The 22,129-nt window shown below is 53.7% G+C and overlaps 1 protein-coding gene across 1 annotated transcript in view; it reads left to right on the top strand.

Annotated features, from left to right (window-relative positions):
* Positions 1-21,821, top strand: part of PIGL (phosphatidylinositol glycan anchor biosynthesis class L) — a 52,125-nt gene extending 30,304 nt beyond the window's left edge. Inside the window, exons 3-7 of the mRNA XM_007462661.1 lie at positions 13,201-13,291; positions 16,386-16,453; positions 17,744-17,775; positions 19,218-19,351; positions 21,723-21,821. Coding sequence (XP_007462723.1) covers positions 13,201-13,291; positions 16,386-16,453; positions 17,744-17,775; positions 19,218-19,351; positions 21,723-21,821 — 424 coding nt within the window. The remainder of the gene's footprint in view (positions 1-13,200; positions 13,292-16,385; positions 16,454-17,743; positions 17,776-19,217; positions 19,352-21,722) is intronic.
* The last annotated feature ends 308 nt before the right edge of the window (positions 21,822-22,129 follow it).

Here is a 22,129-nt window from a genome sequence, read left to right as displayed (position 1 = left end):
CTGATGCAGAACAACAGTTCATTTTGAACTCATTTTTTAAAAATATTTACTTTATTAATTTGGCTGCACCGGGTCTTAGTTGTGGCACACATGATTCTCGTTGCGGCATGTGGGGTCTTTAGTTGTGGCATGCAAACTTCTTAGTTGCAGCATGCATGCAGGATCTAGTTATTCAGCCAGGGATTCAACTTGGGTTCCCTGCATTGGGAGCGTGGAGTCTAACCCACCGGACCACCAGGGAAGTCCCTGAACTCATTTTTTGACAAGGTAGATTTTGGCACTTTTTTTTTTTCTTTTGAGACATGTTTTGCCTTTTTTTTTTTTGAATTATTTTAGTTATTTATTTATTTTTATTTATCATTTATTTTTGGCTGCGTTGGGTCTTTGTTGCTGCGCACGGGCTTTCTGTAGTTGAGGCGAGCTGGGGCTGCTCTTTCTTGCGGTGCATGGGCTTCTCTTGTTGCACAGCAAGGGCTCTAGGCGCACGGGCTTCAGTAGTTGTGGCGCGGCGGCTCTAGAGCGCAGGCTCAGTAGTTGTGGCGCACGGGCTTGGTTGCTCCACGGCATGTAGGATCTTCCCAGACCAGGGCTCGAACCCGTGTCCCCTGCACTGGCAGGCAGATTCTTCACCACTGCGCCACCAGGGAAGTCCCTGTGTTGGGTTTTTTTGTTTGGGGGGTTTTCTGTTGTTGTTTTTTGTTTTTGGCCACACCTCGCGGCTTGCGGGATCTTAGCTCCCCACCCAGGGGTGGAACCCGGGCTCCCGAGTGGAAGTGCAGTGCCCTAACCACCTGCCCCCGGGCAAGTCCCCACGATTAACATTAACTTTGTTGAGTTAGAGTAAGAACCCACTTGGGCTCCATCAGAACCCATCAGTCAAAGTCTCATGTCTAGTTCACCTCCCGGCCTGTCTGTCGGGGTCCTCAGGAGCCACTGCAGGTCAGCCACAGCTTTGGAGTCACCCCTGACACTTACTCAGTTGCTCCTGGCCAGCCGTTAATCGCACCAGGCCCTTCTCACAGCTGCTGGAATTCTTTGCAGGGAGGGTGCTCGTGTGCATCCCACGAATTTGGGTGGCCACCAGCCCACTACTGTTTCACAAACCATCGGACCCTGTGCTCTTCGTGCTCGTGACCAGCACCCTGTCGCCCTCGGTGCTGGGAGTGTCGGGTACATGTTAGTGTCCGTCCAGAGCCATCAGGCAACTCCACCCGTGCCTTCTCGGTCTCCCTTACAGCCTCCCTGTCCCGCCAGCCCCTTCACTGCAGACCTTCCTCAGCCTCCTTTCAGGCCTCTTCCGGGCAGTATGAAACGTCACCTCTCCTGCCGGCACCACCGTCCCGCGTGGTCACTGTGGCGGGCGCCTGGGTCCTCTCAGTTTCCCCCTGCTTCTGCTCGGCCCTCCAGCCGTGTCTCCATTTAGTCTCCATCTTTCTACCCCACCGTCTGCATCCAGGGTTCTGCAGAGACATCCCCTCGCTGGCACCCTCCCAAAATGTAGGTCGAATCCACAGAAACCTTTGAAGGCCCCCTGCTGGGCCGATGACAGTCGGGCCACGTGAGCGTGGCTCTTCCCCCTCACATTTGTGACCTAATCACGTGGGCCGTGGGCCGTGGACCACACTTCTCTGTGGCCTGACACCCCATCACCCATTTCTTTCCTTGGCATCAGATTCCCTTCCAGTCAAGAATCAGGTGAAGAGCTCACCTTTGTTGGACCCTGACCACAGGACAGGCTCTGCTCTGTCTGTCAGGTATTATCTCATTTCATCCTCACAGCAGCCGACGGAGCGGGAACCGTTACCCCTGCGCAAGCCCGTAGCTCTGCTCCCTGCGTGGTACGTCCATCCCCTGCAGCCACACGTTGCCCAGGATTTACCTCCGTCTCTCCTTTTGCCCTCACCAGGCAGCTTTACCTCAGGGCTATACAGACCCTTCCGCAGACTCCAGGTCCGACTCGGGGTCCTGCAGGCCTCCCTTCTCACTTCCTCCCAAACTTCTTAAAGCTCTTGGTGCTGCTTTCTCACCACCCACTGACCCCCTCCTTCAGCACTGCCTGCCCCTCTTCATGGGCACTGCTTCCAGGGCCAGCCGTGGTCTCCCAAGGGGTGAAATGCAGCGGCCTTTTCTTCCCGAAGCCCTGCGCGGCGCTGGACCCGTCGACAGCTCTGCGCTGTCTTTGCGCCACCAGACCCGATCCTCTCCCCGCACCCCGACTCAAGAGCTCTCCAAGTGACCGTTCTGGTTCTTGCTCCCTTGAGGCTGTTCCCGGAGAGTTTCTCCATGGCTACAGCTTCTTTCTGAGAATTTTTTTTTTTAACGTGCTGTTGCAATTTTGATGATCTTAAAACGAACCCAAAAAAGTAAGCACCATTTGGATGAGCTCTCTATAGTTGGGTACCACCAGTTTCAGTGCCCATCCTGGAACTTTGGACCGTCACACCAAGTGATGACTAAATAAAGGGATGGCATCTGACTGTAAGGAAGGCTCTGTTTCTAAACGTGGAGCCCTCATGTGTGATGCTGGAATCACCTTCGATGTTGTGTTCTTCCTTGTTCATGATGGTAGGAACCACCCAATCAGCTGCTAAATCTGGCAAAGTCTCCTTCCGTAAGAGCTCCTGGCGCCTTGCCTCTCTTCCATCCGCGCAGCCACGTCTTTGAACTGGACCTTGCCGATGCCTAGCTATGCTCCACTCCCCCAGTGTGTCCCTCACTGTTCCCAGGTTGATTTCCTAAAGCAAACCTGATCTGCCCATTGCCCTGCAGGATCTGCCCCCCCGTGCTGCTCCCTGTACGACAGTCTCTATACGGGGACGGGTGTCCCCTGCCCAGCGAAACTAGACTTGTGGTCTCAGCCACAGCCCCTTCTCAGCCTGCACACCGTGGCTCTGCTGTCCTCCTCTTACTGGAGCTGTGGCCTCCGCCGGGAGGCACAGACGCCTCCACCTCCACAGAAGCCTTTTTTATCCACACTGTGCAACCTTAAATTTTCCTCTCTGATCCCCCGTAGCAACGTGTCTGGCTGTTTCTGACAGTGCCGTTTGTCCTGGATTTTGCTATTTGAGCACTGGTCTGATCCTCCTGCACCCACAGTGCCTTGCAGCCCAGTGGAACCTACACGTTAAGGTTCCCTTTCATCCTAAGCTGCCCTGGCTCCCTGGTTCAGCCCTCCTACCCCACCCCTTGGGACTCCAGGGTGTCCTGGTGAGCAGGCCAAGTGGCCCGGGGGACTCCGCACCCCACCCTCTGGCTTTATGTCTGTTTTTTTGTTTAGTTTAGTTTTGTTTTTTACATGTCTGCTCTTGTTTCTTGGCATGTGACAGCGTCTCGGGTGCTTGCCAAAATCAGGGATGAACCCCTTCTCTGACATAACCCTAAATTTGGCTTTTTTATTAAAAGGAATGAGTCAGACATTTCAGGCACCAGAAGATTGAGAGACCCATCAAAAGTTTAGGCTACGGCCCTTCCTCTCCGTTCTGAGAACATTATTACACAGCCTCTGCTCAGGGGAGCCCTTGTGTGTCCGGTGGGGAGAGGGGAGGAGTCCAGACACAGGCCTGGGCCTCTCCAGCAGAACCCGGTGACCTCTGAAGGGAGCTGAGTGAGCAGGTTCTGTTTTTCAGTTGCCACTAAGACAGCTAATAAATTAGCAATTTTTGGAAAAGAATTTCTCACCTTGCAAGCTTTGCACACTTTGTTGTGATGCTAACATAAAACGCATCTTTCAGAGAAAGGAGAGCTACAGGTATACCTAACAGTCATGATTTGCTTTTCGTCCTTGAGAAAGGAAAATCCATTGTACGGTTAGGGTGGGGAGCCTATGTGGACGAGGGTCTCCTGGGACATCTGGTCGTTGTCTGGGCTCTTAAACTGCTTAAGGAGGGGCCCCTATCGGAGTGGACACTTCACAGACACAGGCTGGTCTATTTCACTTCTCTCTCTCTCTCTCCCTCTCTCCCTCTCTCTCTCTCCCTCTCTCCTTCCCTTTCTCCCCCTCCTCTTCCCCTGGTTTCTATTCCTCTCTACTCTTCGGCTGGTCCCTGGAGAACAAGGGACGCCCCGCAGCCGCCCGCCCGCTTCCCAAGGTCCCCGCACCGGCCCCAGCCCGGCGGGTCCCCCGGGGTCTCTGGCGCACCCAGCAGCCCCGGACCCGCGTTGGCCTGGGCGCGGCTCCTGCAGCCCGAGGCCCGGCGCCCGGGCCCAGGTGATCTGCCAGCACTCCGCCCAACCGCCTCGAGTTAGCGCTGAACTCAGATGACCTTTGCCCGCCTGGATGACAGAGGAAGCCCCGGGGTTTAGAAATGTACCGGAGGGAGGCGGGGGAGGAGGCGGGCAGAGGAGCCACAGGACCATATAAGGGCGTGCGCGGCGCCGGCGGGGCGCGGTGATCAGCCCCCGGCCCTTGTCCCACGCCGCGGTCCCCGCGGGGGTCGGCGTCGGGCGTCGCCCCGTGGGGGGAGGCGCGTGGCGGGGGGCAGACGGGCGGGCGTGGCGAGGGGGGCGTGGCGCCGCCCTGCCGACCCGACCCCCCCTCCCTACGGGGCCACCCCCCCCCTTCCCCCCCCCCCTCCCGGGACGATGCCCCCATTGGGTCCGGGCAAGTCACTAGAAAGAGCAGAGCAGGTCGGAGTCCGAGGCTGCTCCGCCGTCAGGAAAACAAACTTTATTCTATGACCCTCACAGGCCGAGCGCGAAGGTCTAGGGCAGAGCTAGGTTTGGGGCATTTTCCAGCGGAATTAACACAGCTCTTGCTAACTGCTCTCCGGGGAGGGCCGCTTCCTCGGCTGTGTCGGGTCGCGACCCGCCCGCTCGGGGTCGCAGGGCCGCGTCCTCACGAGGTGCTCCCCGCGCTTCTGCGGCGCGCGCCGGCCCGCAAGCCCTCCTGCCCCCGCAGCAGCCGAGCCCCTTCCCCCGCCTCCCCGGGTCTTGTACCCGCGTTGGCGCCCGCGCTTGGCGCCGACTGCATGCGCAGCCCTCACGGGTAAACGTGCAGCGACCCTCCCTCTGGAAGCCCCGCCCTGTCGTGCCCTGCGCGGTGCGTGCCGGCACCACCCACGACGCCTCCCCGCGGCCAGGAGGCCGACTTCCCGTCGCCCGGGCCAGCCCTTCCCCTGCGCGGAGTCTGCCACGCGTGCTCAGCCCTAAAGTACTGGAGAGCTGACCACCCCGCCCCCGGAGATCAGTACCTGCCTCTTTCTCCTCCCGGACAGATGCACGATTCTGAGATGCCTGCCTTCTACGCAGTCCTGCAGCCCGCGGGCCCCCGCAGCCAGCCCGCAACTCAGCACCGCCTCCCCTCCCCGTGCGGCTTCCCTCCTGCTCCCGGGTCACACCTCCCAATAGGCCTTCGTCCCGGCCCTGCTTTCTGGGGAGCCCAGGCCAGGATACCTGGCCACTTGAACACACCCAGAGCCCTTTATTTGGAAGCTCTCTCACAGGCTGTTTTCAAAATTCAATGCCTCTACATAGATTTCCTTTTTCATATGAGTCTCATTCTTAAGTCAGGAGCAAAATTAAAGCTTAGTAACTGGAGTTCTCTTTTTTGGTTTTGCTTTAACATTCCTTTCCTTGGGTGTATCTAAGTTTCTTTGCTTTTAATTTGAACATGCCCTAAAATTCTGTGTTATCTTTAGCATTTTTCATAAACCACAATTCAGGAAGTTAGAGAAATTGCTCCCTGGTGGCAGAACAACAGAACTGCCGGCCTCTTTCCCCTGGTAATTGCAGTGAAAGTGGTGTCTCTGCCTGATCGGACTTTGACTTTTAGGCTGATTATTTCCTTAGAGTCAATTTCTAGAAAGATAAGGTCAAAGAGCACGAATAGGGGCTTCCCTGGTGGCGCAGTGGTTGAGAATCTGCCTGCTAATGCAGGGGACACGGGTTCGAGCCCTGGTCTGGGAAGATCCCACATGCCGCGGAGCAACTGGGCCCGTGAGCCACAACTACTGAGCCTGCGCGTCTGGAGCCTGTGCTCCGCAACAAGAGAGGCCCCAACAGTGAGAGGCCCGCGCACCGTGATGAAGAGTGGCCCCCGCTTGCCACAACTAGAGAAAGCCCTCGCACAGAAACGAAGACCCAACACAGCCCAAAATAAATAAAGTAATTAATTAATTAAAAAAAAAAAAAAAGAGCACGAATAATCGCACCATAGCCAAACTGCCCTCGCACACAGGTGCAGCCTTAAGCTTGGGGTGGGGGGGGACACAGCCGCGCCCTTTCCTGTGAGCCCTCCTCCACACCATGTCCTGCTTTCATTTTGCATTTGTTTTGACTCTTTCTGAGAATCAAAAGAATATATGCTGGCAGCTTGCATTTCTGGCTTTGTAAAATGCCTGTTTTCTTTAAACAATCTTTCCTAGGCCTTTTTAATGTTTTAAGTAGTCTCCAGGCTTCCTCTGTAAACGACCTTGGAAATTCCACCCCCATTCCTGGTTCTCCACGGCTGGCTTCTTTATCAGGAAACATCACCTGATTGACTAGAGATTTAGAGTGAAGAGGGGCGGGACCGCGGGCCTCTTGATTGTGACTTGCCAGACATTTCAGAGCAGCTTCAGCTTGACCATTCCTGGGCTGAAGGGCTCTGCAGGTGGGAATCCTCCTGGAAGGAGAAGCGTCGGGTAAGGGCGCCTGGTGCAATCCCTGCTTGCCCTTGTCCTCAGGTCTTCAGAGGTGTCACCTCTGCTCTACCTGGCCAAACCTGGCCAGAAACTTGTTTTCAGCCCACCATATCCTCTGTCTCAGCCAGAAAGGGTTACTCAGCTTTACATCTTAGCAGAGCTACCCAGGCATAGATCAGCGTCTGAGGCATTTCCATACTCTTTTCATTAAAATTGCAATAAAAGCCAAGAAGGAGCTTGCTAATAATTAAAGGAAGTTTCTAGGACCTCTCAATAGTTCGCCGTAGGCCTGCTCAGGTCTGGGTTTCGGGGAGAGGAACGAGCAGCTGCAGAATACCTGTCAGCTGCTGAAGCAAACCCATCACATTTGCCTCAGGTAGGAGGGCGAGTCCAGATGTTCCTCAAATATGAAGCCTGACTACTCTCAGGGCTTGACCTCTGCTTTCCTATTGGCTTTGAATTACATCCACGTGATTTCCCAGGAGAAGGGTTGGTTAACAAGATGAAATTGGGGTCCTGACAACACACGCGTTCCCTTACAGCCCCACTCAGCCAGCCGTGGCGCCTACTCAACGTGTAACTCATTCCCTTCCAACCGGCCCTCTCCAGCTGTCAAAGAATGTAAATGAACTGGCCTTTTCAGGGAGCTCAGGGATAAGCAAGTGGGTGCAAAGCACCTGAGTTGTTTAGAAAGGATGGAGCTCTTGATAAGGGTTGTCCCCGTTAGTCTTTCCTTCCAGCCTGTGACGTGCACGGCTCTCTCTCTCCGTGATGCTGTTCCTTGTGAGTTAACATGCTTTCCACCTCCTCCTCTTTTTTAAAAAAATTTTTATACTGTTTTATTTGTTTATTTATTTATTTTTGGCCATGCCACACGGCATGTGGGATCTTGGTTCTCCAACCAGGGGTTGAACCCTGCAGTGGAGGCACGGAGTCTTAACCACTGGACCGCCAGGGAGGTCCCTTCACCTCCTCCTCTTAACACGGTTCCTCAGAGGGAGATCTACCCAGGTTCTCCTCACTTCACCTGTGACCCCAAAGGTACGCCTCTATGATTTTATCCCAAGGAAATATTGAGAGATGCATACAAACAGTTATGTATTAGGATGCTAGCTCCCACCTTATTTCAATAATAAAAATTGGAAACAACCTCAATAATCAATAAAATGGAGGCTTTACAAAATTCTGGTGTATATAAATCAGGATCTGGTTATGCAGCAAATCACAGAAAACCCACAGTAACTACCGTCTGGGCCTGGTGTGAAGGGCCAGGGCTCCTTCTCTGTGGTGACTCCGCCGTGTCTGGCTTTCACACCTGAGGCTACTTTCACGCACCAAGATGGCGGCTTCAACTCCAGCCACCGCCCCCCCGGCCAACTCCGGCCAGCAAGAAGCAGGACAGCACAAAGGAAAACGGGGCACAGGCCATCACCAGCTCTCCCTTAAGGAGGAGTCCGACGGCTGACTCACACTTGTGTTCACACCTCTGCCAGCATGTTTAGCTAAGGCGGAAGTGTTAATCCGTCAGAGAAGAAAGGGACTATCGCGGAAGTTATTACTTGGACCCAAGCCTTGAGTTGATTAGGGTTGAACTTTAGGAAGAAGACAACTCATGCAGTTGGTCTCAAAGGAGTCACTTTTTCTACATTTCTCTGTTTGAAGTTTCCCAGTATCAAATTTTATATTTTCCTGCCTTGAGGGGAAGTGGTCCCATTGGGATGCCTTTTGCTCCCCTCTGCAATTCATATATAGTTTTGGGTCCCTAATCTGTTTTATAAAATCGCTATCTTCCAAAGCTCTTACCTGTATGTTCCAACCCCCAAAGGCAGGCAGGTACAACTGCCTGTGGCTCAGCCACCACTTAAGCTCCCCAGTGCGGTCGGTGCCTGGCACACGGCAGAGCTCATTTATTGTTGTTGCTTATTTACATAAGCTGGGTTGACTTGAATTGTGCAAAGTACCACATGAGACATAGGTGAGACACAGGTCTGTTCTCATACTTGACTACAGGTAGAGAGACACACAAAACAATGGAAATTAGCAGAATGTTGCACTAATTAGGTGCGAAGTGGGGCCATCCAAGCCATAGTTGGTAGAAAAGTTCAGTAAGGGTCCTAAATGCAAGGAAGTTCGTAGTAAAGAATTTGGCCATGTCCAAAAAGGGGTCTGGCCTTTGCGCTTGGCTTCTGGGAAGTAATCTCTGGCATACCTGATGGCAGTGCCTTTGTTTGGGGAGGGGGTGGGACCACATCGGAGCTTCGGGTGGGGCTGTGGGTCACGCGGTGTCAAGCTCACCTGGAGGCTGAGATCAACCACCTGGGCAGCCGGTCAGCAACCAATGAATCCTGTCCGAGTGATGGAGCCCAGATAAGAACTCTGACCACAAAGCTTGCGTGAGCGCCCCCGGTTGACGGCAATGCTCCGTGTGTACTGTGACACGTCAGTGCTGGGAGAATAGCGCCCAGACTCCACAGGGAGAGGACGACAGACCATCCACCTTTAGAATGCCCCCGGACTCTGCCCTATGTGTCTCTTCCTTTTCTGATTTTACTCTGTATCCTTTCCCGGTGAAAACCTGTTAACTGTGCACATCATAGCTCTCGGTGAGTTCTGCGAGTCCTTCCAGGGAATTATCACCCCGAGGGTGGCTGGGGGAACCCCTGGACTTGCAGTTATTTTCAGAAATGAGGGCCCCAAACTCCATCCAGAAGGGTCCGTGGAGGAGGCTCTACAGGTTGTGTGAGATTTGGCTGGGTAGGAAGAAGAGCAGAGAGGAATCCCAAGTTATCAGAGGCCGGAGGCCACATGAAGGGAGGACTCCAGGCACAGGGAAGCTGTTTGGGGAGGGGGTGGCACCACATCGGAGTTTTCCTGACTTTCATGATTTCACCTCTCCGGGATGATGTCACGTTCCAGTCCCATCACAGACAGACTTAGAGCAAGACAGCGTGAGACTTTGGGGAGACCATCTTTACATGCTCAGCCCTCATCAGAGCCACAGGTCGGCAGCCACTGGGGGACGCTAGTCCAAAATCGATCTCAGTTATTCCTCATGATGACAAGTAATCCCTCTGTCTCTTGGGAAATAGGAAAACATTACAAAATAATAAGGGGAAGACAACATTTAACGCGTGCCTACTCTGTGCCAGGCACTATTCCAGTGCAAAATACCCAGTAATGAACAAACACTGCACTAGGAAGAGGCCGTCGGGAAGCACTGGGAGTGAGGCTGAGCTCTGGGAAAGTGAAGGGGACAGGATGCTATTTAGCACCCGAGACGCCTCCTCTTTCCTAAAAACCACCATCCACGGTCAGCGTTTCAACCTCCCTCAGAAACTTCTTGCAACATAAAGTCCTAGAAGTCAGGGCTCTCGGGAGGTGTGGCCCAGGTTCTCGCAGCTTTCCCGATGACACAGCACATGCCCCAGTCACCTGGTGAGCAGGGAGCTGGAACTCGGGTGTTCTGTGCTCCATCCTGGCATCACATTGCCTCCTGGTGACACTGGACCACTCTGAGCGTGGGCGGTGCTCCGTCCCTGAGCTGCGGGGTTGAAGCTGCCCGTCAACCGCCACCACGTCTCCCTTCCCTGAGCCTGGAATCCTGCTTGCCTGGCAGTGGCCTCCACACCCGAGCAGCTAGTGGGTGACTGCATTCCCAGAGGGGTGGACAACGGCGACAGGCAGGTGGCCGGACTGCTGCTGCCCTTCGAAGGCTTAGGGTCAAGACGGGGACGCAGGGACTTCCCTGGCGGCCCGGTGGCTAAGACTCCGCGCTCCCAATGCAGGGGACCCAGGTTCGATCCCTGGTCGGGAAACTAGGTCCCACGTGACGCAACTAAGACCCAGTGCAGCCAAATAAATAAATAAATAAATATTTTTAAAAAAAAACAAACAAACTGGGATGCAGTTGAAAGCAGACGTGCATTGGGCCCCTGCCGGGAGCACTACCAAACACCTTATGCCTTTGCTCAGGACCAGTGGACACCACACTTTCCAGGCTCCCTTGCCAGTCAACTGGCTTCTCAATAGGTTTGACAATAGGTGGCTGTGATGAGAGACTGAAGGCAGAGGAGGGGAAAACCAGGGTCTTTCCTGCTCCCTCCACCTGGGGCAGCACCTCCGTCAGCAGCTAAATGTTCTCCATGACTCCAGCCACTCTGCCCTTGTAGTTCCCACCATCACCCCGTCCCTAGACTCTGATGTCCCACCCTAGAGGTGACAGTGGCTTCTCCAGTCTCCGATCGTCTCCTTGTTCCCTGCTGGGCCTCTCAGCTCTTCCCATCAATGGGGTAAGCAACTCTCTGTATTAAATTCCCTCTGAAATACCTGGTGGTTTCTGTTTTCCTAGCTGGCCCCTGACTGTTCAACGTAGCACCTGGCCATCGGGGAACTTACAATAGGTTAGAGAATCAAGAATTAAATATATGCAAAATGCTAGTAAAATAAAATGTAGAAATTCCGTACATATACTAAAAATGACTAAATTGTACATTTTAAATGGGTAGATTTTATAGTATGTAAATTATGCCTCAATAAAGTTGTTTTAAAATATCCAGGAAAAAATGAAGTAAAATGGAGGGTGAGTAGATGAGACAAGTGATCCCCACACAGTTCTGATCATAGCCCCTGACAAAAAGAAACAAAATCTGAGTACGCACTGCCAATATTTGTGGGCTTACTTAAATTGTATACGTGTCAAACTCTGTTAATGTATGATACCTTATAAAATAGCTACAAGATAGACATTTAAACAGATAGAGAAACGTAACTAGAAATTCTGGCGATTTCTTGCTTAACCTCAGTGGATCATCTCACACATCTCCTGGGATGCCTACACCCCACTGTGAACCCAGTGACCACTGATGCAGGCAGTCAGCACAGAGATCTCTGCAAGGGACTTCCAGAGCAAGGAAGTCCCTTCCCTCCTGCCTTCCTTTCTGAAGGGGCCTAAATTAGGCTAATGCCTCAATAACAGCCACCACTTTGTGACCCTCTTCTGACATTTACACATCGCTTTACAGTTTTAGAGTGTAAAGAGTCTCACATAGGTTATCTCATTTACTCGTCCAAATCAAGAGAATAGGGTCAAACAGGAGACAGACTGGGGAGATCTCGAATGCCTGACCAAGAGGAGTTTGGACCAGATCCCGAGAGCGGTGCTGCCACATCAGATGTATCAAGTTACAGAGCGGGGTGTCGACAGTGCAGAGTCCCCCAAATAGCTGACTTCCTCTTTCAGGGTAGAGGCCCTGAGAGAACCTCAGGGAGCAATACTTATTCCTGTGGGCCTGGCTCTGAGGGAGGTGCCGAGAAGGCGGCAGCGAGCTCCCCACTCGGGGGCTCCCCTTTCAGCACTTCAGGCCCGAGAACGAGGCCTAGCCAACAGCCATCCAACCCTTCCTCTCACACTGCTTTTCCATCCACGTGACTATTATTGGTAAATCCAGTTTCCAAAAGGACGCCTTGATACCTTTACGTGGGCCTCCCAGCCCGGGGCGAGTGTGCAGCTGTCTCACTCCAGGGTGCCTTCCCGTCTCTCTTGCTCTTGAGCTCAGCAGGCCATGTTCTCCATCCCATATTCAGCTCCCTCCCAGGGGACAAGGCAGGACTTTGTCCTGGTCCCTCCCTCTCCCTTTCTCCCTGTCCCGTCCCCGAGCTGAGCTGTGTGTCCTGTTGCGGCAGCAGCATTAGGGGGCCCGCGGGAAGGGCTGGCAGGACAGTGCTCTGAAAAGCCTGAAGCCAGGTCTGCAGGAGGCGCCCGCGGGTGTGGAAGAGGTAGCCAAGGAAGCACAGCAAGTAGCCGCGTTATCTAGTGCTGAGGTTCATGTCCTTCTGCTGAAAAACCTTCAGCGACTCTCCTTTGACCAAAGTCCTAAGTGGGTCCGTTAACGGCCCTTGTCCACGGAGGGGTGACAGCCACCTGCCAGGTGGGGAGCGGAGAGGCCCGTGTCCTCCCAGTAGCGGGTGGGTGTTGCCGGGACCTGAGCCGGCAGAGATGGCCATCTATTTATAAGACTGAATAATATCTTCAAACTGAAGGCAGACCACGGCCTTGGCCTCAGATCAGCACGTGGCAGGGGGAGGGAGCAGTAAGGCTTGGAGTCACCTGCAGGGGCCTCTGCCCCTGAGGGTGCCCGGGGGCGGATGGGGCTGCGGTGCTCCCCAGGGCTGAAACCTCTCTGCTCTACAGTCAGAAAACCTGGGTCAAATCCATCCCTAACGACCTTGCAACAAACAGGCTGCTTAACTTCATCCATCAAGCCTCCTTCACACCTGTCTGAGGTTAAATGAAGCAACTCCATACTTTTATCAACGCGCCGTTCCTCTGACTCTTACAAAGACACGTGTCCCTCTGCCCTGCGTCCGAGCTCGTGGGTACCACACCTGTCCCCAGCTCATGGACAGAGCCGCGTCTCGCTGATGTCTGCTCCCTCCCCCGGCCACGAGCCAAAGCTCCCAGAGCCTGTTGTGTTTCGTCCGGATGCCGCTGCCTCCCCCCTGCCCCCGACACCTACCGGAGCCCCGGCGGAGGCCTGTACCGGGTTAGAAATGGTTTCCAGGTTGTGCTTCTTTCTTCCAGGGATTTCCCAGATGACCCCGGCGTGTGGTGGGACACCGAACGGGTGGCCGACGTCCTCCTCCGGCACGTAGAGGCCAGCCGCATCAACCTGGTAAGGGGATGCCTTCCGCTTGAAGCAGAGGCCCAGCTGCATCTGTCTGAAACCCACCGAGGAACACACACACCTTTCCTGAGCAACTGAAATCCCAGCGCTCAGACAGAGGCAGAGATTTTTCCAAAGTGCACCCTCTTCACCCACCCACTCCCACCCCTGTGCTGCCACCTGAAACCTCAGGACCCCACGAGCCTGTGCCACGACCCGCTGGCACAGAGCTTTCTACCAAGCGTTTTAGTTTTAAGGTATCATTGTAACTTTGGAGGTAAGTGTTGTTATAATGCTCACCTTACGCTGAGGAAGTTGAGGCCCCCAGAGGCCCAGCAGCTGCCCAGGGTTGCCAAGTGTGATGCTAGGATTTTAAGCCTGGAGTCCTCACTCCAGAAATTGCGAGGATAAATTCACAGCCCCTGCGGGGAGAACACTCTAGTCACGATTAGAGCTCTAGTGGGCATTCAATTCACCTGCAGAGGCGGACGGCCCAGATACACCCACCTCGACTCTCGGGCCCCGCCGGCCCGCGCCCCACCAGAGGTCAATCTTAAGGCTCCAAGAAGGTGTCCACCTCTAAAATAAGAACGCTAACCCTTCATGAGTTAATACCTAAATCCTACCATTTAAAGACCCAACCACTTGCTTTAAGTTTTGATTAAGCCTTGTTAAAAGATGATCCCTGCTGTTAAGCTTTTATCGGTGATGAATTCTCCAAGTGAATGGATTTGTTAGACCTTTGTTAAGAGCAGATTTTCGTGGATATATTAGACCGTCTTTGAGCTCTAATGACAGAAATGCAGCGGGAAATTCGTCCACATGGGCCAAAGGGGCACCTAACTGGCTGGCTCTGACCCACCCAAGGCAGAGGTGCAGGGCTCTGCGCTGGCTTCCCTCTTTGTTCTGGCTGTAAATATGGTCACCCAGAGCCACAGGCCCACCCCTCCCGGCTGTACGTCCCACAGGGTCTGAGGGTGACAGCTGGAGGGTTCACGGCCTGGGCCTGCTGCCTGGCCTGGGTCCTCTTGCCTGCCACCCCCCAGGCCACGCTCAGAACCTCTCAGGGCCCCAAGCCTGGCAGGGGGGCAGAGCTGGTCCTCCGGGCTGGCCTGGAGTACAGGGCGGGGACTGTGAGGTGGGCCACAGTGGCCCTCGGCACCCGGGCTTCCCCAGAGCCGGTCCCCAAACTCTCCCCTCCCCCGCTCCGGTGCATGGGAACGGCTGGTTTCCCAGTAACTCCTGCTTGTAGGATAAACTCCCATCTTTGTGAACTTGGCCGTCTCCGACCTGGACCTTCCTTCGGTGCTCTTTGCTGATGAACAGGGTTGGTCCCTACTGAGGGGCCGGGTTGTTGTTTAGACCACGTTGCAGCCATGGCCCTGAACATCCAGGGAGGAGCTTCAGGGCACAGACGCTCTGCGTGCCTTTCCTGCTCTCAGAAGAGCCTCCCAAGTTTGTGTCCCAGAAAAGTGATTTGTGGTCCAGGCCCGGCTTAAGACCGCCTTCTCCAAGAAGCTTTCCCTGATTTCTTCAGCCCTCTTTGGGGTAGTATTTGTCGCGTGTCCTGCACCTGTGACATGAGTTGCTGTTTATCCTCTAAACCACAGACCATGTCTTGTGAGCCACTATCTTCGAGAAGCGAGAGCAGCCCCACTGTTCCCTCTTGTTTACTGGCGTCTGGGTAAGACTTCATTTGCCCAGAGACTTCTGCAGTTTAGCGGGGAAGGTGGATGGAGTTCTGCAAAGAACCGCAGACGCCATTGCTGTCAGGTCCTAACCTGCACGAGTCCAGGGCTAGAGGCAGATCAGCTCAGCCCTCCTCGAAGCAGGAAGAGAGGGGGCTTATCAGAAGGTATAGGATGAAGAAGAAACAAGGCCCTGAAGAATTTCAGAAGTGATGGAGCCAACGTGCAGTGGCCCCAAGTCCCCAGACCAGGGAGTGTGCCCCAGCTCACCAGTGACAGCCCGGCCCCGGCATCACCTCCACCCGAGGGCAGTGCACACTCGGCCTTGACTGCTGTCCAGGTCCTACACTCCCACGTGGCTTCACTTGACCTTCAACTCGACCCAGAGAGGAAAGGCGGGCAGGTCTCACTCTTCCCATCTCACAGATGAAGAGACCAAGACACTGAAAGTTGACATCACTCCCAGGGTGACATGCTGCGACATGCCTGAAGGTCGGGGGCAGCTAGCGTCAGAGGTGGGAGTGGACATGGGCTGCGGGGAAGGGTGGCCTCAGAACAGGGTACCTGAGTTCTGGGGTGACCTTTTTTTAATACAGTATAGTTTTTAGAACAGTTTTAGGTTCGCAGCAGAATTGAGCAGAAAGGACATACATAACCCCCAAGCCCACAATGTGTTACAGTCAGTGAACCAGCGCTGACACAGCATCATCACCCCAAGTCGTGGTTCACATTAGGGTTCAGTTCTGGTGCTGCATGTCCTGTGGGTTTTGACAAATGTATGACAAGTATCCACCATAATGCGATTAGCTTATATGCCTTTTTAAAAAAATTTCGGGACTTCCCTGGTGGTGCAGTGGTTAAGAATCCACCTGCCAATGCAGGGGACATGGGTTCGAGCCCTGGTCCGGGAAGATCCCACATGCCACAGAGCAACTAAGCCCGTGCACCACAACTACTGAGCCTGTGTTCTAGAGCCTGTGCGCCCCAACTACTGAGCCTGTGCTCTAGAGCCCACGAGCCACAACTACTGAAGCCCGTGCGCCTAGAGCCTGTGCTCTGCAACAACAGAAGCCACCTCAGTAAGAAGCCTGTGCACCACAACGAAGAGTAGCCCCCACTCACCTCAACTAGAGAAAGCCCATGTGCAGCAATGAAGACCCAATGCAGTCAAAAATAAATAAAATAAATAAATACATTTATTAAGAAGAAGACCGAACGCTCAAACCCACAGCCACGGTCTCCACATAGTCGGCCAAGCAATGGCCACACAGCCCCGACCCGCTCCCACGTCAGCTCAGATACACTCAGAACGTGAACAGGCGCAGGGTTCTGGGGCCTCCTGTCCTTCCTGGGCCGTGGGGACGAGGCGGGAGGGACAGGTTCGGCCCGGAGTGAAAGCCTGTGTGTCTCTGCAGGTGGTGACCTTTGACGCGGGAGGTGTGAGCGGCCACAGCAACCACGTGGCTCTGTATGCAGCTGCCAGGTAGGGCGCTCCGAGTCTCCGGGCGGCGGCTGGTTTCCCCTCACTGTCCCCCCTCGGGCCATCAGAGAGCCGTGCTCTCTCACCACCTGCTCCTGGGGGCAGTCGCCCTCGGGTCCTGGTATTATGGTCTCGTCTCCTGAACAGCCGAGTTTCCCCACCCCCGGATACGGCAAGTGGAGGAACGGATTTGATTTACCCCTCTGCTTTGGCCACAGAAAGCTTTAGGCCAAATTTCAGCTCCTTGCAGCACACGCACAGGACTAAGGGTTGAGTTCTGGGGATCGGCGGCCCTCCTGGCTGCACCCTCTTTTCCCTCCTCTAACTCCAGCTTGTTTGCTCTCTCCTGCTGTGTATTCTGTGCACAATTTCAGGTCTTTCTTTGGAGAAGGAGGATGTGCACGTCACAGGAAATCTTACTTGTTCTTTGCAGCCTCTCCACGTGACTGACACGCACCTGGATTTCACCAGTAAAAAACCCCGATCCTCACACACCTTGAGGGATGTCCTCGGGGTCATGCAGACCTAGAGCGTGTGTCCTGACCTCTGGAGCTGTGCTCCCCCTGGGCCCGTGAGCAGCTTGCTGGACATGGCCTGGGGAAGGAGGGGGCAGCCTGACATGAAGGACTGATTTTATGACCCTCTTCTGAACATGCCCAATGCTTTTCAGGGCTTGAAATGCCGTTTCCAGGAGCGTCTCCAGGGCCCCTCCCTCCTCCACTTAGATGCTGCCTCCCAGCTCTTTCCCAGGAGATCATCCCTAGGGCTGTACCCAGAGCGCAGGACAAGCGGCCTCTGACCTCAGGGTTTTCTATTCCTCAGGCTGGTGGACCCACCTCACCCCTCCTCTTAAGGCAGTGAGCACAGAAGGGCCTCTACTGTCAGAAGGGGTGGGGCAGGGTGTCAAATAGGAGAAAGGGGCATCAGAGAGGAAATACCAATTAACATTTTAAATATTCTCCACCACTCTCACATCTCAATTTCAAAAGAGAAAAGCTTCACAGAGTCCACTGTCCTTACCTTCATATCTGTTGGGCAAAGCTTGGACCAGGGCACTTCATAAGCCACTGGCCACATCCAGATCGGCTGACCTTGGGTAAGGGACCCACCCTGGTCCCTTCAGCTGTAGCCAAAGGTGTGGAATCCAGGGAATCTATATGGTGACTTATGCTCAAGAAACTGCCTAGAAACCAACAGTGGAGGGACCCCAGAGTGGGGCAGGCGTGGCTCTGAAGGCCCTGCCTGTTAGCTGCAGAGGGATGCTCACTGTCACCTGTCCTTTCCCTCCTCCAGGACCCTGCACGCACAAGGGAAGTTACCTAAAGGTAAGGCCTGTCCCTCTTGTAAGAGGTCACCGTTACTATCCCTCTAGGGTGAAACTGGTAAATATACAGAGAGCTGCCCTCAGCGAGGCCGGGCAGGGCGGGGGGTGGGGGATGCAGAGCCACACCCTCCTGACTCAGCTCAGTGTGCCTGTCACGGCGGGTCCCCAGGTGTCGAAATCAGGTTGTATCCACAGGGAAGTACCCTCCGGGTATGAGGGAGGAGCGTGTAGTCGGGGTTCTCCAGAGAAACAGAACCAAACAGGACACACAGATAGATAGCTATGGTGGTATATGCACTTATATATATACATATAAAATAAGGAATTGGCGCACACGTTCATGGAGGCCGAGAAATCTTGGGATCCGCCGTCGGCAAGCTGGGGGCCCAGGAGAGCTGGGGCGTCACTCAGCCTGAGTCCAGAGGCCTGAGAACAGGGGAGCCGAGCCGATGGTGTAAATCTCGGTCTCGGGGCAGAAGACCGATGTCCCGCTCTGCAGTCAGACAGACAGGAATGGATTCTCCCTTCCTCCGCCTTCTGTTCTGTCCGGGCCCTCAATGGTTTGGGTGAGGCCCACCCATGCTGGCGAAGTCTGCTTTACCAAGTCATCCAATTCAAACGTGAAACACAGACACACCCAGAAACAACGTTTAGCCAAGTATCTGAGCACCCAGGACCCAGTCGGGTTGACACAGGAAGTTAACCTCCTCCGTAGGCCTTGCCCCTCACCTGCCTGGTTTCTCCCTGGCCAGGTCTGTTCCGCCTCTGGTATCCTTTCAGGATGTCCACCCAAACTCACACCCATCCCCCAGTTAACTGGCCAGGCTGTGGGTGACGGATGGGTGCTGCTGGACAGGTCTGAAACTCTTCCCAACTCACAGGAAGGCGTCTGACCCGCTGGGCCAGTTTCTATGCGACACCCCCTAACCTCCCTGAGCTGGGTTCTGTCACGATGTGCACCCTCACAGGAGAGCCCTGGGGATGGAATGATGGCCTTTCTGGCTGGCGGTGCCACGGGGGCTTCGGAACACGACCCTTGTATCAACCCTGGGAAACAGGCCGGTCCCACACTCACGACCAACACCATCATACAGATGGGGAAACTGAGGCTCGCAGAGGTGAAAGGACTTCCCCAAGCCCGTCAGTTCTTTAGTGACGAGCAGGAACCAGGTCTCTGGCCTCCCAGGACAGAAATCCTATCTGCATCCCCTCTCCCTGGGCCTCGATCCCAGCCTCTAGCAGCCGACCCTTCCCTGCTGGGGGCACAGAGCAGGTAGAGGGCGGCCGTCAGGTGTTCTGGGGCCCTTTCACCCTTCTTATCTGTGAGAATGATAGGCAAAGAGCAGCTCTGCTGACACTGCCCTGCCCTGAGCCCGGAGCGAGGGGAGGGCACCCAGGAAGATCTGCCTGAAGCAGCAAGTCTCCGCTCTGCCCGCTCCCCAGGGTGCTTGGTGCTCACGCTCCAGTCTGTGAACCTGCTGCGCAAGTACCTGTCACTGCTGGACCTGCCCTGCTCCCTGCTGCGCGCCCGCGACGCCCTCTTTGTGCTCAGCCGCCAAGAGGCGGCCCAGGCCCAGGTGAGGACCGCCCCGCCACCCCTGTGCTCCCCCCCCCAGGTCTGCGCCCCGTTCCTGGTTCTTCAAAGCCCCTCACCGAGGCCTTCCACAGCGGTTCTGTCCCCAGAGCTGGCCCGCAGCCAGACCCTGGGAGCCACAGACCAGGGACTTGCACATTTTCTTCTGATTATAGAAATAATATGTGCTGGGAAAAAAGCAAATAACAATACAGGCTCAGTGTAGAAAATCTGGAAATACAGAAAAGAAGAAACCCCACTGCCTGCAAGCCCACCCCTCAGGGGTAGCCACTCTTGACAGTATATACGCCCTCCATAAAGAGTATTCATGCACAGGCATTTAGAGCGGGGGACACGGAGCCTGCTTATTTGAAACCTACTTTAGCAACATCATGACCATTTTCTCCAGGGTTATTAGGTGTTCACATTGTAATGTCTGCCTGTGTTCCATGGCATGGGCGCACCATAAAATAGGTCACACACCCCTTACGGTTGGACATCTCGATTTACCGGTTTTTCCCTGCTACACGTGGACCAGTGCTCCCAGCTTGAGCCAAGAGGAACTCAGACCTGCCAGGAGCCTCTGTAAAGAGCCACTGGGGCTGACCACGGGTTGCCGGCTGAGGAGTCAGGCCCAGCGAGGCCCTCCGGGGGAAAACCCTTGGTGGTCGGTGGGGCAGGTGGTCTGAGAAGGCTGCTGAGTTCTAGCCTTAACCCTTTCCACTTCTGCTATCCAAGTGGAAAGGTTCAAAGGCTAGAACCCATGTTGAGCCATTAAATGAAACAGGTGTGTAAACGGCTATCATTTTCTGGGAAGCAACAGTAGTAAATATCAGAAGTCTTCTCAGAAGTTGTACTTACCTTTTGAAGCTCTTGATACATTGAGTAGACACAAGCGGGTTGCAGAGCAATATATCAATAAATCTATACTTTCTCTGACCCACTAATTTTAATTTCCAGAATTTTATCCTAAAGAAAGAAAGTTGTGTCCAGAGACTGATGTACAAGAATGTTCACTAGTATAACTTATGAGGCCCAAAAAAGGAGCTAATATTTAGCAGGTGAATGATATGGTACTATATAATCAGAAAAATCATAGTTTTGAAACACACGTAGTGAAAATGTTCCAAAAGTAGGGAGGAAATAGAAACTATTTTGCAGTATTCCTTTGAAAATTCTCAACAAAAAGTAATAGGAGGAAAAGCTTGTAAAAAACCAAACTGGCCATAAATATATAATTACTGTAAGCGCCCATCTTATTGAGTGGGTGCTGCAGCCACTGAAAGATGAGGGAATCTACAAAATTGGCCACCTGGGCAGCAGGATGAGGGAAGCCCCTGTGACTCGAAATCTCTCACAAGTAGACAAGTGTGTTTGGACCACAGAGTTCCTACCTTCCCTCAACGTTTTTCTAAAATGAACATTTTATTCTCACTATGGTCTTCAAAACTGAAACACTATTCTGTGAGTTCACACATCCATTTTGTTTCTGAAAGTCATTTTTATTTAAAAATTTTAGTTGTATTTCCTGTTGAAACCATGCTATGTAACATTTTGCCTGCATATGGTGATAATTCTTTTTATCATCTTAAAGCTTTCAGGCATCACAGGGGTGTTTACATCCCTAAAGCCACGGATGTTCCGATAGTGAATATAAAATGAGTTTTTTACGTAAAGGTTTGCAATGATATTAGCTTAGATTATAAGCATTAATTATGGTACTTAGAGAAAAACAGGAACCATTTATATAGGTTACATCTAGTTCAATCAGTTGTTATGATCTATTCTGTTTAAAGACTGAGCTACACTAGATCTGAATAACAGGATAACGTTTCCCCCACCGGATGGCAAGGAGAGCCAGTACATACGGGTACTATTCCTTTTCTTCCTCTTCTCAGAGTGACTGTAATTACCCAGCTTGGCTAATCCATAGGAGTCTGGGCACGAAACAGCCCTATACGAGTTATATATGCAGGGTAGTGGAGCCAGGGATTAAGAATGTAGGCTCCACAGTCAACCAGGTGGCTCTGGGTTCAATCTCAGCTTTACTACCTACTTGCTATTTGTGACTGATGAATCAGTTTCCTCATCTGTTTAAAAAAAAAAAAAAAAAGCAACAATAATAGTCCTTTACTCACAGGGTTGTTAAACTGAGCCAGTGCTCGGCTGCATCAGCAGCCTCTGCTGTTATCACATCGGGTATCAGGAGACAGGCGGGGGAGGCCAATCCACAGGGGTTCGAAGGGCACAGCAGAAGCCAGCTCAGGCCGTAGCTTGCAGTATGTGGGTGGGAGGAGGCCTGAAGGAGAGGAAGCAGAGTGAAAACAACAGGCCGCCGGCGCCAGCACTCACGCCCGGTCCTCCGACTCTTCCAGAGAGCCATGTCCTGCCACCACAGCCAGCTGCTCTGGTTCCGCCACCTCTATGTGCTGTTCTCCCGGTACATGAGAATCAACTCCCTGCACTTCCTCTGAGCCGGGAAGGGCTCTCAGACCCAAGGAACAGAGGGAAAAATGGCCAGGGGGCCCAGGGTGCGGCTGGAGCAGCTCATCTCCCTGAGCCAAGGAGATCCCAGCATAAGACTGCGTCCCGGCCCCTTTCCTCCAAGCTGCCCGGCCTCTAGGGAAAGGGAGGCCCTGCAGGCCACCGGGCTGCCCAGACTTGAGCTTCTGCCTCTGGGGAGCAAAACCACAACCACCGGAACACACACCACCCGAGGACAACAGCCACCCTGCTGGCTTCTCAAGCTCTTGTGCAAGACAGCTTACATAATGCACAATGT

The sequence above is a fragment of the Lipotes vexillifer genome, unplaced genomic scaffold (genome assembly GCF_000442215.2).
Source record: "Lipotes vexillifer unplaced genomic scaffold, Lipotes_vexillifer_v1.1 scaffold982, whole genome shotgun sequence".
Taxonomy (NCBI): Eukaryota; Metazoa; Chordata; class Mammalia; order Artiodactyla; family Lipotidae; genus Lipotes; species Lipotes vexillifer.
The sequence above is the reverse complement of the archived record's forward strand: the minus strand, read 5'-3'. Positions and strand labels throughout refer to the sequence as shown.